Raw genomic sequence first — 14,876 nt, 5'->3', positions numbered from 1 at the left:
CACAAGGAGACAGAGGACATATTGGAATGTGAAATGATTTATTGTGACGCTTGCAATGCAGCCCTTCGGGGACACTGAGCCAATGTTGTATTTCTGTCCACAGATGTGACATCATGCAGGACAGGGCATGCTGCAGGAGAGACGGCACACCGGCCACAAATATCACCTCTAGCCAGCACAAGTAAAGACCAGGGAGCAGGCCCACTGGCAGCCGCACCACCAACACAGCCAGCCTCGCCGCACCCAGAGCCAGCATCACCTCACCGAGAGCCAGCATCACCACAACCAGAGCCAGCATCGCCACTCATGTTCGAATCACCGGCCACATCTCCGCTTGCAGGTGTGAGAATGAGGAGGCGTCCAGCAGCCAGGCTACGAGCCTTAGACACCTCGTCAGACGACAGCATGGGCCCAGAAGACCGCACCGGGCCCCAGGAAGGGAGCCATGCCACTGTGCCCCACACCTCACAGGCAGCACAGACGGGAGCAAGAGGGCGCCGCAGGTCGCGTGTCCAGAGTCCACCAGCACCCACTGACGGCCATGGTGTCTTCTTGGGGCTCGAGGGCCAAATGTTGAAACAACAGCGCCTGCAATCAAAGGCAGTCATGTCAGTCCAGAGGAACATGCGGGTGATGAAGACAACATTAGTCAACATGGACAATAACATTAGCGGCATGGCTGCGGGCATTCGGGACATGTCCCAGTCAATCCAGCAGTTGTGCAGCAAATTAGATGCTGACATCGAAGCACGGCGCCGGGAACGCCAGAGAAGGGACACTACCAGCAGGGCACTCAACCGTCTGGCAACTGCGACTTCTCTACTGTGCCGGCGCTCTGTGACGATGCAGGAGGGCCTAACACAGTGCTGCAGCGACCTGTCTCGGGGGATGGTGCAGGTGACAAGTGCACTAGGGGTGCTATTGACTAGTCAGGCGTCGACAACTGCTGCAGGGGATGCTGCGGAGAGCATCGACACCAGCAGCAGCATCACACCCCCCGTCCCAGAAGCACGCAGGAGCAGCAGGCGGCTTGGGGTTGGCTCTAGTGAGGATGCACAGGCCGTGCAATCCACCACTGCAGCGCGTATGCGCAAACATTGATGTAGCCCTGCTTAGCCACTTCCCATTGGGTGACGTAACCCTGGACATACTCCTTGTATAGATGGTATATTGCCAGATTGGCCTGTTCATGTGTTCATGGCGTGGTGCCACATTAAAACTACGTCAGGACTTCTCACAACTCGCTGTGTCCCCTCACTTACTCAGAAATAGTTGCATGTGATCTCTGCCCGTCTCTCTCTCCCATCGATTGTAGTTGGCACTCTAGCTGCGTTGCCCTCTGGCTGGCCTGACTCATCCTCGTTGTCCTCAAAATATGTTAGTTCCACATCTGTACCTTTTTTCGTGGCAAGGTTGTGCAGCATTGCACAAGTGGCAATAATCTTGCAGCAGGTGATGGGTTTGTACTGGCGTGCGCCTCCGCTCTTGTGCAGGCAGCGGAACCTGCTCTTCAGTAGTCCAAACGTGCGCTCCACCACATTGCGTGTTGTTTTGTGTGCCACGTTGTATCGTCTCTCACTCTGGGTTGCTGGGTGTAGGTAGGGAGTGAGGATGAATGACCGGCATGCATATGCACTGTCGCCTGGATGAGTAAAAGGGAACCATCAGTAACATGCCTCTATACACTATGATTTGCAGGTTTCAAGGGGCGTCACTGTTACTTACCTAGCAGGTATCCCTCTCCGAATTCTCCGGCACTCAGTCGTGTGTAGATCCCACTATTCTGGAAGATGTAAGAGTCGTGGGTGCTCCCAGGAAACTTTGCAACAATATCTGTGATGATGTTCCCTGCATCACAGATCACCTGCACATTGATGGAGTGGGTGGACTTCCTGTTCCTGTAGATGTGCTCTGTATCAGCTGGTGGACAGATTGGGATGTGTGTACCATCAATACAGCCGATGACATGGGGGAACTGTGCCATGTGATAAAAGTCAGTTTTTGTTTTCTGCAGTGCAGCCTGTGTGTTTGGGAAGCTTATGTAGTGGTGCATTCTCTGCATCATGGCATCCAGGAACTTCCTGAAGAAACGTGACAGGCAACTCTGGGATACCCCACCCACCGCAGCTATCACCACCTGATAACTGCCGGATGCCAACAGATGTAGGCTGCAGAGCACCTGCACATGTGGGGGTATGGCGTGCGCCCTTCTTATTGGATGGTCCAGGAGTGGGTGTAGGTCCCTGATTAAGTCCATGATGGTTTCGGGGTGTAGCCTGTACCTCTCATGTATCTCTGCATCAGTCAGCTGGAATAGTGTGATGCGCTGTCTGTAGATTTGTTCCTCCCGTCGCCACACCCTCAGTCCTGCTGCCTGTAGACGTAGGCGCCTTGCAATGACGTACATAGCGGCCATGTTGTCCACGCTGTTGCATTTTGGGATTGCTTATATGCATTGTTGATGGTTACCACCTGCTTTCAATCCGTGTTAATTACCGACTCTTATTTACCGATTTTCCTGGATTTCTTAATTACCGAGTGCTCCTACATGTCATTTTAATTTTTACCACTTCATATTTACCACTTCATGTTTACCGAATCGTTAATTATGTATTCGGTAAATCTGATTCGGTATTTTGGAATTCGGTAAATATGAATCGGTATTTACCGTCTCATATTTACCGAAAAGTGGTTTTTGGACTCCTACACCTCACTTGTCTGAATACCGGTCGGTAACGGCATATTTACCGAAAATCGGCCGTTACCGACCGGTATTTGGCTACCTACATGAGGCCCCTAATGAGTATAATCAATTGTTATGTCCTTTGGCTTGAAGAATGCACCTGCCACATTCCAAAGGTTGGTGAATACATTTCTCAAAGGTCTGGAAGCCTATAGTACAGCATATCTAGTTGATATAGCTGTCTTGAGCTTCACCTGGGAGGATCACTTAATCCACCTGAAAAATGTCCCGGAGGCTCTGCAGAAACTAGGCCTCACTATCACGGCTACTAAGTGCCAGATAGGGCAGAGTAAGGTTGTGTACCCGGGCCACCTGGTAGGTGGAGGCCTAGTTCCACCACTACAGAGCAGAATACAGACCATAATAGAATGGGATGATCCAACTACCCTGAGTCAGGTCAGAGCTTTCTTGGGCCTGACTGGGTACTACAGAGGATTTGTTAAAGGATATGGGTCCATAGTGACTCCCTTGAATGATCTTACATCAAAGAAAATGCCCAAGAAACTTTAGTGAACAGTTAGCTGTCAGAAGGCATTTGATGACCTTAAGCAGGCCATGTGCACTGCTCCTATTCTGCAGAGTCCTGACTACTCCAAGCAATGTATTCTCCAAGCAGATGCATCTGAGTTGGTGGTAGGGGCTGTGTTGTTACAACTTAATGCAGAGAGCCAGGATCAACCAGTAGCTTTTATCAGCAAAAGGTTGACCCCCAGAGAGAAACGTTGGTCAGCTATAGAGAGGGAGGCCTTTGCTGTGGTCTGGCCCCTGATGAAGTTGAGGCCATACTTGTTTAGCTCACACTTCATTGTTTAGACAGACCACAAGCCCCTCTTATGGCATAAACAGATGAAGGGTGAAAACCCCAAACTTTTGAGGTGGTCCATTTCCCTACAGGGGATGTACTATACAATGGAACATAGGCATGGGAGTAACCATGCCAATGCTTATGGAATTTCCAGATACTTCCACTTAGATGATGAAGACTCAACTTGGCAAGGTTAGTCTCATCTCCTTACGTTGAGGTGGGGGGGGGGGGGTTGAGTAGGAAAGTAGGATCTTCTTCTATGGTTACCCCCACTTGTTGCCTGGTGCTAAGCTGTATTTGACCAGTCTGACGGGGATCCTGCTAATCAGGACCCCAGTCTATCTGTTTTCTCCCTAAAGTGCTGTTTTCGGTACTTAGGTACATCCCAGCCTGGTTAATGGGGTACCCTTATAAGTCCCTAGTATATGGTACTAAGTTACCCAGGGCATAGGTACCCCAGAGGTCTCCCATGGGCTGAAGAATGTATTATCCCCCCATGAGAGACCATTTAAAAAGGAACTACAAGCCTGCCATTGCAGCCTGTGTAAGCTGGTGCTAGCACCACTTACTTAAGATATAGGTTTCCTATATGTAGGGTCACTGCACTTAAAATCTAATAAGTTACCCCTATAGCAGGCCTTTGCAATCCTAAAAGCAGAGTGCTAGGTTCTACGTGAGAGGGTGCCCCTGCATGAGCAGGACACCCCTACAGCCTACGGAGTACATTCTCCCGGGTTGTCAGTGAAGCAGCCATATACTATATAGGGGGGCACCGCGTAATTACATGATGATCAATTCGAAAAAAGCAGCAACGAATCCTATCATGTTTGGTATCAAACGCGTTGTAATCATACCCCCACACCGTAAACAGTGTGGGAGGTATCATTGCAAGCACTGGAAGAGCCCTCCATTAGGCTCTCCATGTCCCCAGTACCAGTCTCGCAGACCCGGACAGCACAAAATGGTTGCTGTTGACCAGAGACACAATTCTGCCCTTCTGCTGCTGAGCCAAGATCGAGCAGGGGAAGGCAGAATAGGCATCCTGTCACAGGGAAGTGCGACCCCCTCCCAGACAGGATTTAGTGTATTGGGGCCGGGTGGGTGCGCTTGCCAGCGCCACTCAATCTTCATGAGGGGCACATTTGGTGTCCCCATGCATAGTCCAGTTCAAACCAGTCCTGGGAGCCATTGGCTCCCGCTCTAGTGTGAAACTGGACAAAGGATGACTATTGTTTGAAGCAGTGGTTGCAGACCTTTTAAAGTTAACAACTGGAAAATGTAGAGTTTGATGTTGCATAACAATCTGGTTGAGTAGACGTTTGGAATACTATGGGGTGTTTACATCAAATAATCAACGTTAGACAGGACATCTGTGGGTGGGCGGTTCATCAAAGGTGGATATTTCGTTAGATGATGAGGGAAAAGCATGGTGGTATTTGTGTTGGGAGGGTGACTGGAGCTCCAGACTGAAGGGTTTACTCATGGAGTGCATTATGGGTCTTGTAATCAGGGATTGGGTTGGGAAGGAGAGAGGAAGTAGGGTGACGTATGTGAGGGTGTTAAATTGGCGATAGGTGAGGTAGAGGGGCGGAGAGAAGCAGCCCTATAAGAAGTATGCTTATAGCGTTGAATCTGAGGTTGATATCGGGCTGGTGATGGAGAAGTTGAGAGGACGATAGCGCTGACATTTTAAAAGGTATGGATTACAACCAATGATGAAATAGTCAGGAAGTTTAGCACCACGGATGTAAGGTGAGGTAGCGTAATGAATTAAGATGTTGAAACCGACTAGAATTGAAAAAAGCAATACGTCATTAGGGTGGGGAGAAGGCAATGAATACAGAGGTTGTACTTCATGAGAATTACAAGGGAAGAAAGGTGGTTTGGGTGTAGAACAGAAAGCGGAGGTATCCACTTAAAGGGGTAGCGTTAAGCTATTTTTTTAGCGGGAAAACGTTGATTTGGTGAAACATCATGGGTGGTTATGTGCATTAATGACTGAGTGTTACTGGGTTAAACAGTCTAACTGGTATTTTTTGTATTTATAGATAAACATTCCCCTGACGAAGGGCCAGCAATTAGGCCCGAAATGCATTGAGTAAACAATTCATGTTTGTGGATAAAACTTATGTGCACTGTTGTGGCGCAGGATAAGGCTTGGATTAGCATTTCTGCACCATTAAGAAACCAGTGAAGTTTTAAGCGCCTCTCTTGTGATTTGTGAAAAAACATGAAGAAATGATAAACCTTGGATTACAATGAAAAAATAAAAGAACTTGGGAAATAGATAAAAGTTGTTGGCATCATAGCAACGCAATGCAAATTAAGGCTGTGCACCCGGCACGGGGTTGTATGCTGCTCCTGTTCAGTGCATGATTCATAATCGCGTGGCTTGGGCTGACCACGTTCTCCGGGTAGCACGCGGAAGATAAGAACATTATTAAGCAATACAAAATTTAAAAGAAAGTTGTGCACTCTGTCACATTTGCCTTGAGAATAGGCATCCTGTCACAGTGTGACCCCCTCCCAGACAGGATTTAGTGTATTGGCGCAGGGTGGGTGCGCTTCCCAGCGCCACTCAGTCTTCATGAGGGGCACATTTGGTGTCACCATGCATAGTCCAGTTCAAACCAGCCCTGGGAGCCGTTGGCTCCCGCTCTGGTGTGAAACTAGACAAAGGACATGGAAGTTACTTCCCCCTGTCCAGACCCTCCCCTGGGAGGGTCGCCTGAATCCTCCCAACCCTCTCCCTAGGGTACTTAAGGCCAAGGGCTTACCTGGGTGTAGGTCCCTAGATTCGTAGTGGGATATGATTCAGATCAGACATAACTTCTTCTACCTTCTGGGCACTCTGGACTTCGCTGGGGCTCGACTTCATCTCCCTTCCAGTCTGCTGCATTGTCTGTGCTGGTGCATCATAAAGGAACCTTCCAAGGCCTGTGCACATCAAAGACACCTGAAGGAATCTCCCTTGGAGTGAAGGAGTCACTCCCCTGCATTCGCAGGCACCGCAACTAAGTTGACCGGTCTGCTGATCCTGAGCTACACAGGTGGTGGTTTTCCACAGCTCACGAGGCCTGCCCTCTCGCCAAGTATGAGGCCAGTATCCTTGTGGGGGTTGCAATATCCGAACCCCTGTGCACCGCGTCAACTTGCAGTTGTAAAGGCTTGTTGGCTTCCTTCCACGAAGATCTTCGGGCTCCATGTAGCCCCAACCTCGAGCACCTCCAGTGACCAGAATCTTCAGCCACACCGCATTGTGTGCATCGTGGCCTGCATCTTTTGGTGAGCTGCTTGAGGTCCTCTCGCCACTCTAGTGCCTCCGGCCTGTGGGTCCACTTGAGGGCTTTATTCATTATTCAGGGGCCCTCTAGAGTTCAGTTCCACTTGAGGGTCACACTTGCTTCTTTTGGGCTCCCTTGATTGCTCAGCCCTGCCCTGACTCCCCTTCTTTTGGTGAGTTCCCTGGACATTGCTGGTCCCGACATTGCTCCTTCTTCGATCCCTGCGTTGTTTGCATTTGTCAAGGCTTGTTGGTGCTCCCGCCGAACACCGACCTCTCAGCACTCGACATCCTTAGTGGGACAGCTCGTGTACGGCTCTTGGTCCTCCTCAGTGTCGCCTCTGCAGAGTCATGGTCATGGTCATTCATCCTGCAACACAAGACATCAGAGGGGATTTGTCTTCCAAATCTTCTGGTTACTCCTGAGAATCCAACTGCGACTTACACGTAGAGTTGTACAGAGCACGCGGGCGTGTTCCCACACTGCAAACGCTCTCCGTGGGGGTTCCTATCTACTCACATGGGGTGGTTCCTTGGGTCCCCAGAACTTTTACGTCCACTCGACATTGTCTTGAGCTGAGTCGTGGTCCTAATACCACTTTCTTAGTATAAGGTCTGGTACCCCCCCTGGGGTCCACTGTGCATGTTGTTCTATTTACTGAGTTTCTATGTGAAAGTATTGTGTGCATTGTGCATATCTCCAGGTAGGAGACATGTTTATGTGTTAAAGAGTAATATATAATAAATACATATTTTTATAAATAATTTGTGTGGATCTTTTTCACTAAATCTGTTAGATCTGGGGGTCTCTAGTTGGCAGAGGTAAGTACCTTAGACCAAATAGGGACCCATGCTTCTAGTCAGGGTACAGGGACACACACTGTAGATAACCCCTGCTCACCCTCTAGGTAGCTTGGCTCGAGCAGACAGGCTAATCCCCAAGGCAATGTGTAAAGTATTTGCAAGTAACAACCACAATGACCCCCCAGTACACCACAAATGCAGACCACACAGGTGAGTATATTAAAAAAATAGTTTTATCTAGTTTCAGCAATAAAAATCAACTACCATAGCATTGCACATTAATTTCCGGTTCTCTTCAGCTTTCTCTGGTTGCTAGGAAAATAAAAAGATAGTCTCTAGTCTCTTGTGGGAATTAGTATTCGAAAAGAATAAGTTTGTAGGCTCTCAGTACTTAAAACACATTTCTCCAGCTGTGCCCTGCGCTTATAACCGAAGCGCTCAACTCAGGCTGCTCTTCTCGTTTGTAATCACAAGATTGCACCATGGGCGGCAGTCCCCGGGCCCCACGCGCTATGCAGGACGTTCGGGGATTGAGATGTGACTTAAAAATGCCCCTACAGTTAACGAGGTTCCCGGCAAGGTTCCTCCTCCTGGCACAGACTCACCAGGATGCGGGCAGGGGTGCGATGACTCGGCGCTTCGGAGCAACTTTTCCGGTGCAGGGTTTCTGCAGCTCTCGAGCGATGGGCCAATCAGGTCGCGACTCCCTCGACGAGCCCCCAGTGACGATGTCAGATGCTACCGGGAGTCAGCCACTCGCAGCGCGGCTCCTCCGGCCAAGCCCCCACCAGCAATACACGTGCCGATGAGCACGTCGGTCTTCTCAACGCGGCAGCCGGTTTCAGGCAAAGATCAGCGCGGCGCTCTCAAGCGAAGCAGAGAGCAGCCAGCGCACTTCACGGGGCAGATGTTTAAAAACAGCCTACGATCTCTGCGGTACACAGCAGCCCAGGGGGACACAGCAGAGTCTTGAAGTCTTGGCAACCTTTCTGTCCCTGGGTTGCAAAACAGGAGGCCAGCTCTTCTCGGGCCCTTGGAGATTCAAAGTTGAAGACACAGCACACAGCAAAGTCTTGTTAGGTCAAGTAGGCAGGGTCACAGCACACAGCAAGGTCCCTTCTCCTCCTCAGCTTCAGATGCACAGCAGGACAGGTCAGCCCTTAGAGCACACAGCAAGGCAATCTCCCTTCAGTCCTTCAGCGGTCCGTCTTCCAGCAGAGGTACCTCTTGATTGTAGAATCTGATTTTCTGTTGTCAGGGGTCCTTTACTTATACCCCTAAAAGTCTTTGTGCAAGTGGGTCCTGAACCCGGTCTGATCCAGTTCTGGGTGTTGCTGGAGCACTTTGTTTTCCTGGCTTCTTCTTTCCTTTCAGAGTGAGGGGCAGAGTCGTCAGCCGCCCAGCAGGAGGTGGAGCCAGCAGTGTGGCAGGCAGGCACAGCCCTATTCACTCCCAGGTGCTATCTCCTCCCTCCACTCTACTTGCAAATGCAGTCATTCAGCAAAGGGCTGACACATCCAACCTCCTGGGGGCTCCCCAGCCCCTGTCACTCTCAAACCAGACAGTCAATCCACAAGCATGCCCAGGCACACAGAAGGGTCAGACAAGAGAACAGCTAATCTCTAAAAAGTACTGTTCTCCAACTCAGGATTTAAAAACAACCTCGCCTAAAAGATGTGTTATTAAATGCTGAGCTCAGGGATATCAAACACTCATGTCTTATCTTGTTCCTATGAGAAGAGAGGCTGATGGCCATTGGCACCAGCCTCCCCCATGTTAGCCTATGGAGCAAGATAACCTTGCAGCAGTGAACACACAAAATGGCCACTGTTCACTACCAGAGCATGGTACCTGCACTAGTACATGCTCTACCTTTTACGTACACTGCACCCTGCCCAGGGGGGTACCTCGGGCCTTCCATAGGGATGACTGATGTGCACAAAAAGGGAAGGGTTAGGCCCGGCCAGTGTGGACACTGGCCAGGAGGACATGGCAGTCCAGGGACTGCAGGCAGGCCTGCGGTGGCAGGCCTGAGACACCATTTTAGGGCTACTCACGTGGGTGGCGCAATCAGCGCTGCAGGCCCACTAGTAGCATCTGTCATCACCAGCCCTGGCACACACAGTGCACTTTACTAGGGACTTCATGGTGATACAAATATGCCAATCAGGTATATCCAAACAATATGATATTTTATACAGAGAGCATATGCACTTTAGCACTGATCAGCAGTGATAAAGTGCCCAGAGTCCTATTGCCAACAACCACAGGTCAGTAAAACTAGAGGAGGAAGAAGCAACAAGTTTGGGGATAACCCTGCAAAAAGGGCCAGTTCCAATACAACCCCCTTCCAGCCTAAAGCCAGGGTAGACCAAGCGATACCTCGATGGGATTCCCTGCTTAGGGCGATAGAACACGAAAACTGGCCCAAACAGCAGAGGCACTATTCCTGTTCTACGCCTTCCTGAACCCGGTTGGATCTCTTCATCCATACTCTCAGGGTCCACCAAGCCAACCCATGTGGAACCCTTCTCTTCACCTGTGGACACCACCTGTGCAGCACCTAGCCTTAACTGGCTCACAGGTGTGTCCCAACAGACAGACAGCAGGCCGCAGTGACCACTGACAGTGGTCAGGGATGAGACCCAGGCCTTATGCCTCTCAGGGCCCTCAAACCCTTTCGGCGTCAGAGGGTGGGGGGCAGCAGCCCCAGGTGCTTGGCACCCTTTGTCCACTCCCTTCCCTGTCAGGTCGGGTCTGACAACCTGGCACTGACCCACCAGCCCCGGGCCTGTATCCGGTGGCTGGACAGGAGGCTGGGGTGGGCCTTTCCATACCCGGTCCTCCTCTTCCTTGGGGCTCTGTACCCTCCCAACTGGAGCAGTACCCCCTTCTAGAATAGTTAGGGCACCTGGGGCAGGTGTCCTGCACCATTCGCCCACCAGTTCAGGGGTTCTATCCTGCAACTGGGATTCCAGGTCAGGGGGGACACCCCGGACCTGGCCCTCCAACCTATGGTCTAAACCCTTCAGGTGAACCGGGGTCAGAGGCGAGGACTTCCTCCCTCTGCACCCCCTTCCAGAATGCTGCACACTCCCCACTGGAGTGGTACCCCTGGAAGCCAAACCGGTCAGGACACTGCTTACAGATGTCCTTCCCTCCAGGTCAGGCAGATCCTGAACCTGGCCTCCCAACCCAGGGACTAAACCCTGCGGCTGCACACCTGCCTGGCATGCCAGGACTTCTGGGGACTCACACAGTATCTCCCCGAGGGTGACACATGACTCATGTGTCTCGTGACAGTCTGCCTGGCGCAGGTCTCCTGGCCCCTGTCCACCTGACAGTGCGCGAAGATCTCCCAGGACAGAAGTGGTGTTACCATGGTCACTCCTAGGGGACTCAGCCCTTCTGGCTGGTCCCTGACCCACTGGTTCTCCCACTGGGGAACACATCCCCCTCTCACCACTCAGTCTGGACTTCTGCACCCTCCCAACTGGAGCGGTACCGCTAGACACCAGAACCACTGGAGCTCTGTTTACAGAGGCTCCAGGTTCTCCTGACACTAGGAGATCCTCCTCAAATGGCCTACTAGCACTGTCTAGGCCCCCAACCTGGTGTTCCCTTAAGGAACCCAACAGGCCCTGAGACTGGGTTTCGGGCACCTGGGGACCCACAGTCCCACACTCACACCTTCTCCACTGAGACAGGACGTGAGCCCCTACACCCCTCCCACTACACTGGGACCTAACTGGGCTACACTGAACCTCTTCCACCTCACAGGTCTGGAAGATATCTGTGCCACTTCTTTTGGGATCACTCCCCAATGCCTCTTCAGACCCTCTGGCATCCACCCAAAGGTCTGCCTCCAACGCAAGGTCTCTGGAACCAGAGAACTCACACTCCAATGGGTGTTGGCATAGCTCTGGAAAACAGGGACTTAAAATATGCTCTCCAACAAATGAATCATACAGCCCCCCACAGTTGTTAACCAAGCTACCTTTTGCATCACCCTCCAGTGCCTCACACAAGTACCCCACACAACTCTCCTGAGATTGGCAAGACAGTATCTGACTGTCTCTGTCACACAACTCACACTCTTCTGGGCGGTCTTCACACTCACACACCAAGGTGTTTACCATGGGGGAACCCCTCTCCCTGTACCTCTCATCTAGGGTCAGTAGAGTGTCCCTCCCACCACTAGGAATATGGTCCCCTGCGTCAGTTCCCCAATCTACTTCAGGGACACTGCCCCCCACTGGAACTACATCATAAACCTGAACCCCCTGGTGTATGTCAACCCCCTCCTTCAAGTCAGGTGCCACATCTCTGGGTGTTTGTACCTTTCTCTCAGCACTAGAAACCACAATCTTGCTGCCACCATCTGAGCTGGACTCCACCTCCAACTCAGCAAAGCTCACTTCTTGAGCTACCCATTTTTCCTCTTCAGCTGAGACACTCATGGCCTCAATCATCTCGAGCTCCAAATCAAGCTCCCTCATCCTCAACTCATGAGCCAACTGGAGTTTTCTCTCTTCCAAAGCGAGAGCATTCCTCCTCTTTACCGCCTTCTCCTCACTGTCAAGGCGCAATTTTCTCTCTTCTGCTTGAGCTTTGAGCTTAAAAAGTTCAATCTCATGTGCCCTAATCCTCTGATTTTCCTCCAGCTCCTCTGGAGAAAGGCCCCTACTGGAATGGGTGCTGCCCGCCCTAGAAGGCGGCACATTTACTGGCAAATCATTGGATCCAAATCCATGCTCCTGTGTACCATCCTCTCCAGTAGCATCTTCTGTTACAACATTTTTGGCCTCCCACCAGGCCCTTAGAGCTTTCTGTAGCTCTTCCTTGTTAGCGCTGCCCTTCATTGGGCATCCAAGCTGCTTGCAGAATTGCTTCAGCTGCTCCTTTTTGTATGTGAGCAAGTCCTTTACTTCAAATTGCAATTCCATCTCCTCGCCTACTCCATTCAGAGACATGATGCTTCCTAGGTCTTCCAAAAATAGGTTTCAAATTTTGTGCAATATGTAGCTGCTAACTAGACTAGTGATGTACAAAGAATCACTGCAGGTCAAGTGCAAATACTGGTTCTAATCCGCACCGCTGACCACCAATGTTAGATCTGGGGGTCTCTAGTTGGCAAAGGTAAGTACCTTAGACCAAATAGGGACCCTTGCTTCTAGGGTTAGGCCCGGCCAGTGTGGACACTGGCCAGGAGGACATGGCAGTCCAGGGACTGCAGGCAGGCCTGCGGTGGCAGGCCTGAGACACCATTTTAGGGCTACTCGCGTGGGTGGCGCAATCAGCGCTGCAGGCCCACTAGTAGCATCTGTCATCACCAGCCCTGGCACACACAGTGCACTTTACTAGGGACTTCATGGTGATACAAATATGCCAATCAGGTATATCCAATCAATATGATATTTTAAACAGAGAGCATATGCACTTTAACACTGATCAGCAGTGGTAAAGTGCCCAGAGTCCTATTGCCAACAACCACAGGTCAGAAAAACTAGAGGAGGAAGAAGCAAAAAGTTTGGGGATAACCCTGCAAAAAGGGCCAGTTCCAACAAAATCTATACTACAAGATTGCATTCTGGTAAAACAAGCTGCTTTACATTCCTTCTGGACTAAGCCTGAAGGCTGCTCTCCACAGCTACTACTTACCACTTTTTAAGGTTGAAAACAAATTGAATGAGAGGCAATATAATGGCACAGATAAGTCAAATACAACACAGAACAGATCAAAATAGAGATGTTTTATATCTTCCGTCTTTTATTGTTCTTGTTGTACTTCGTAAAAAACAGCCAGCCAACGCGTTTCGCCCAAACATGGGCTTCTTCAGGGCTGAAATGGCATATAATACAAAACCGTTCTTAAAAAGCAAACAAAGTAATCAAAACAGACAATCATTCTAAAATATCAAATGTGCATGAATGATAAACTGAGAGGAAGAAGCGAAAAAAACACCATCTTAACCATGTGGTTATAAAAGCAAACCACATTTCAGGAAAATGTGTGTTTGTTAGAAAAAGACCCTTGTGCGAAAGTATCACACCCGTGACTAGACAACTTAAGATTCGAATACAGGAACATCGAAGAGCTGTCTTAAATGGGGACCTTTCTTATGCCCTAGTCTCGCATGAATGTACAGTGGGTGTGGACCGGGCTCGGTTCAAATTCCATGGAATTGACACTGTTACAAATAATAGCAGGGGTGGAGATAGGGCTCTCAAGTTGAGACAACTGGAGGCCAGATGGATTTGTACTTTGCGTTCGTCTTTTGAGGGCCTTAATGCTGATAGGGAATTGCATTACTTTCTTTAAATAATGCATGGCCTTAAATAATTTAACGTTTGGTCTCCTTTTGCTGTTCCTATACATATACATGTTGATCTGTGTGTGACAATTGCTCGAAGGTCCATGTTTTTGAATATTATCAACCTGTATTGTGTTCCTGTTGAAATCTTGGTTTATTGCTATACGGTACTGCATTTCTTGGATGCACTGTGCTTTCAGGTTATGCCTTTATGTTATGCCCTCTATTTACCTATTTCGGATGTAGACATCATGGTAAATTTTAGAATCTTTGGAAAGGATTGTTCCAAGTATACATGTATTGGGCTCTGCTGCTCCCAATGTTTTGAGAATTTTTTGGACACCAGTGGTTCCTGCTCCTAATCATTCTACTAAAATTTGAAATATTGTATTATACCTTAAGTTAAAAACACTATTATTGACAATGTCGAAAATGCGATGCATCTGTCAATGTTTTCTGTGTCTCCTCTCCTTTCACGTATACTTTACTAAGCCTGGTCACCATTTCTCTTCTTTTGGGTGGTGGGCAGTTCGTGCTCTGCTTCTGTTTTACAGTATTCCTCACAACAAGACGCTCTTTTGTGCTGCTTTAAACAAAGTGAAGATAGAGGAATTTGTGTGGATGTGGTATTTTGCCATTTCATGAGTATAGCGTAACTATTTACCCTTTTAAAAAAAATGTTTTTCATTAAAAAGAGTCCCTTGTTATTGGCTTCCAGATGACACTTTTGTTTTTTAACTAAATTACATGTATTTCAATACATTGTAATATTTACAGGAAGACGCTTATTTCTTCCACTAACATCTATCAAGGGTTGAGGGATTTGTTACTATTTGGTATTACACCGTTTTTATGCACTTAATATCAGCTTAATTGCTTTTATCAAAAATGTTATGTCATCTGTACGCTAGATGACTTTTGTGTGTC

At 49.3% G+C, this 14,876-nt stretch overlaps 1 protein-coding gene across 3 annotated transcripts in view; it reads right to left on the bottom strand.

The window, feature by feature from the left end:
* The window catches only part of BIVM (basic, immunoglobulin-like variable motif containing), a 277,159-nt gene that overhangs the window by 63,674 nt on the left and 198,609 nt on the right, over positions 1 to 14,876 (bottom strand). Inside the window, exon 9 of one of the 3 annotated variants that reach the window (XM_085622284.1) lies at positions 193 to 588. The exons of the other annotated variants lie outside the window; for them this stretch is intronic. Within the exon in view, the coding sequence (XP_085478410.1) occupies positions 261 to 588 (328 nt within the window). The 3' untranslated portion in view covers positions 193 to 260. Of the gene's footprint in view, positions 1 to 192; positions 589 to 14,876 lie in introns of those variants that run through there. 3 annotated transcript variants of the gene reach the window in all.

The sequence above is a fragment of the Triturus cristatus genome, chromosome 8 (genome assembly GCF_964204655.1).
Source record: "Triturus cristatus chromosome 8, aTriCri1.1, whole genome shotgun sequence".
Lineage (NCBI taxonomy): Eukaryota > Metazoa > Chordata > Amphibia > Caudata > Salamandridae > Triturus > Triturus cristatus.
The sequence above is the reverse complement of the archived record's forward strand: the minus strand, read 5'-3'. Positions and strand labels throughout refer to the sequence as shown.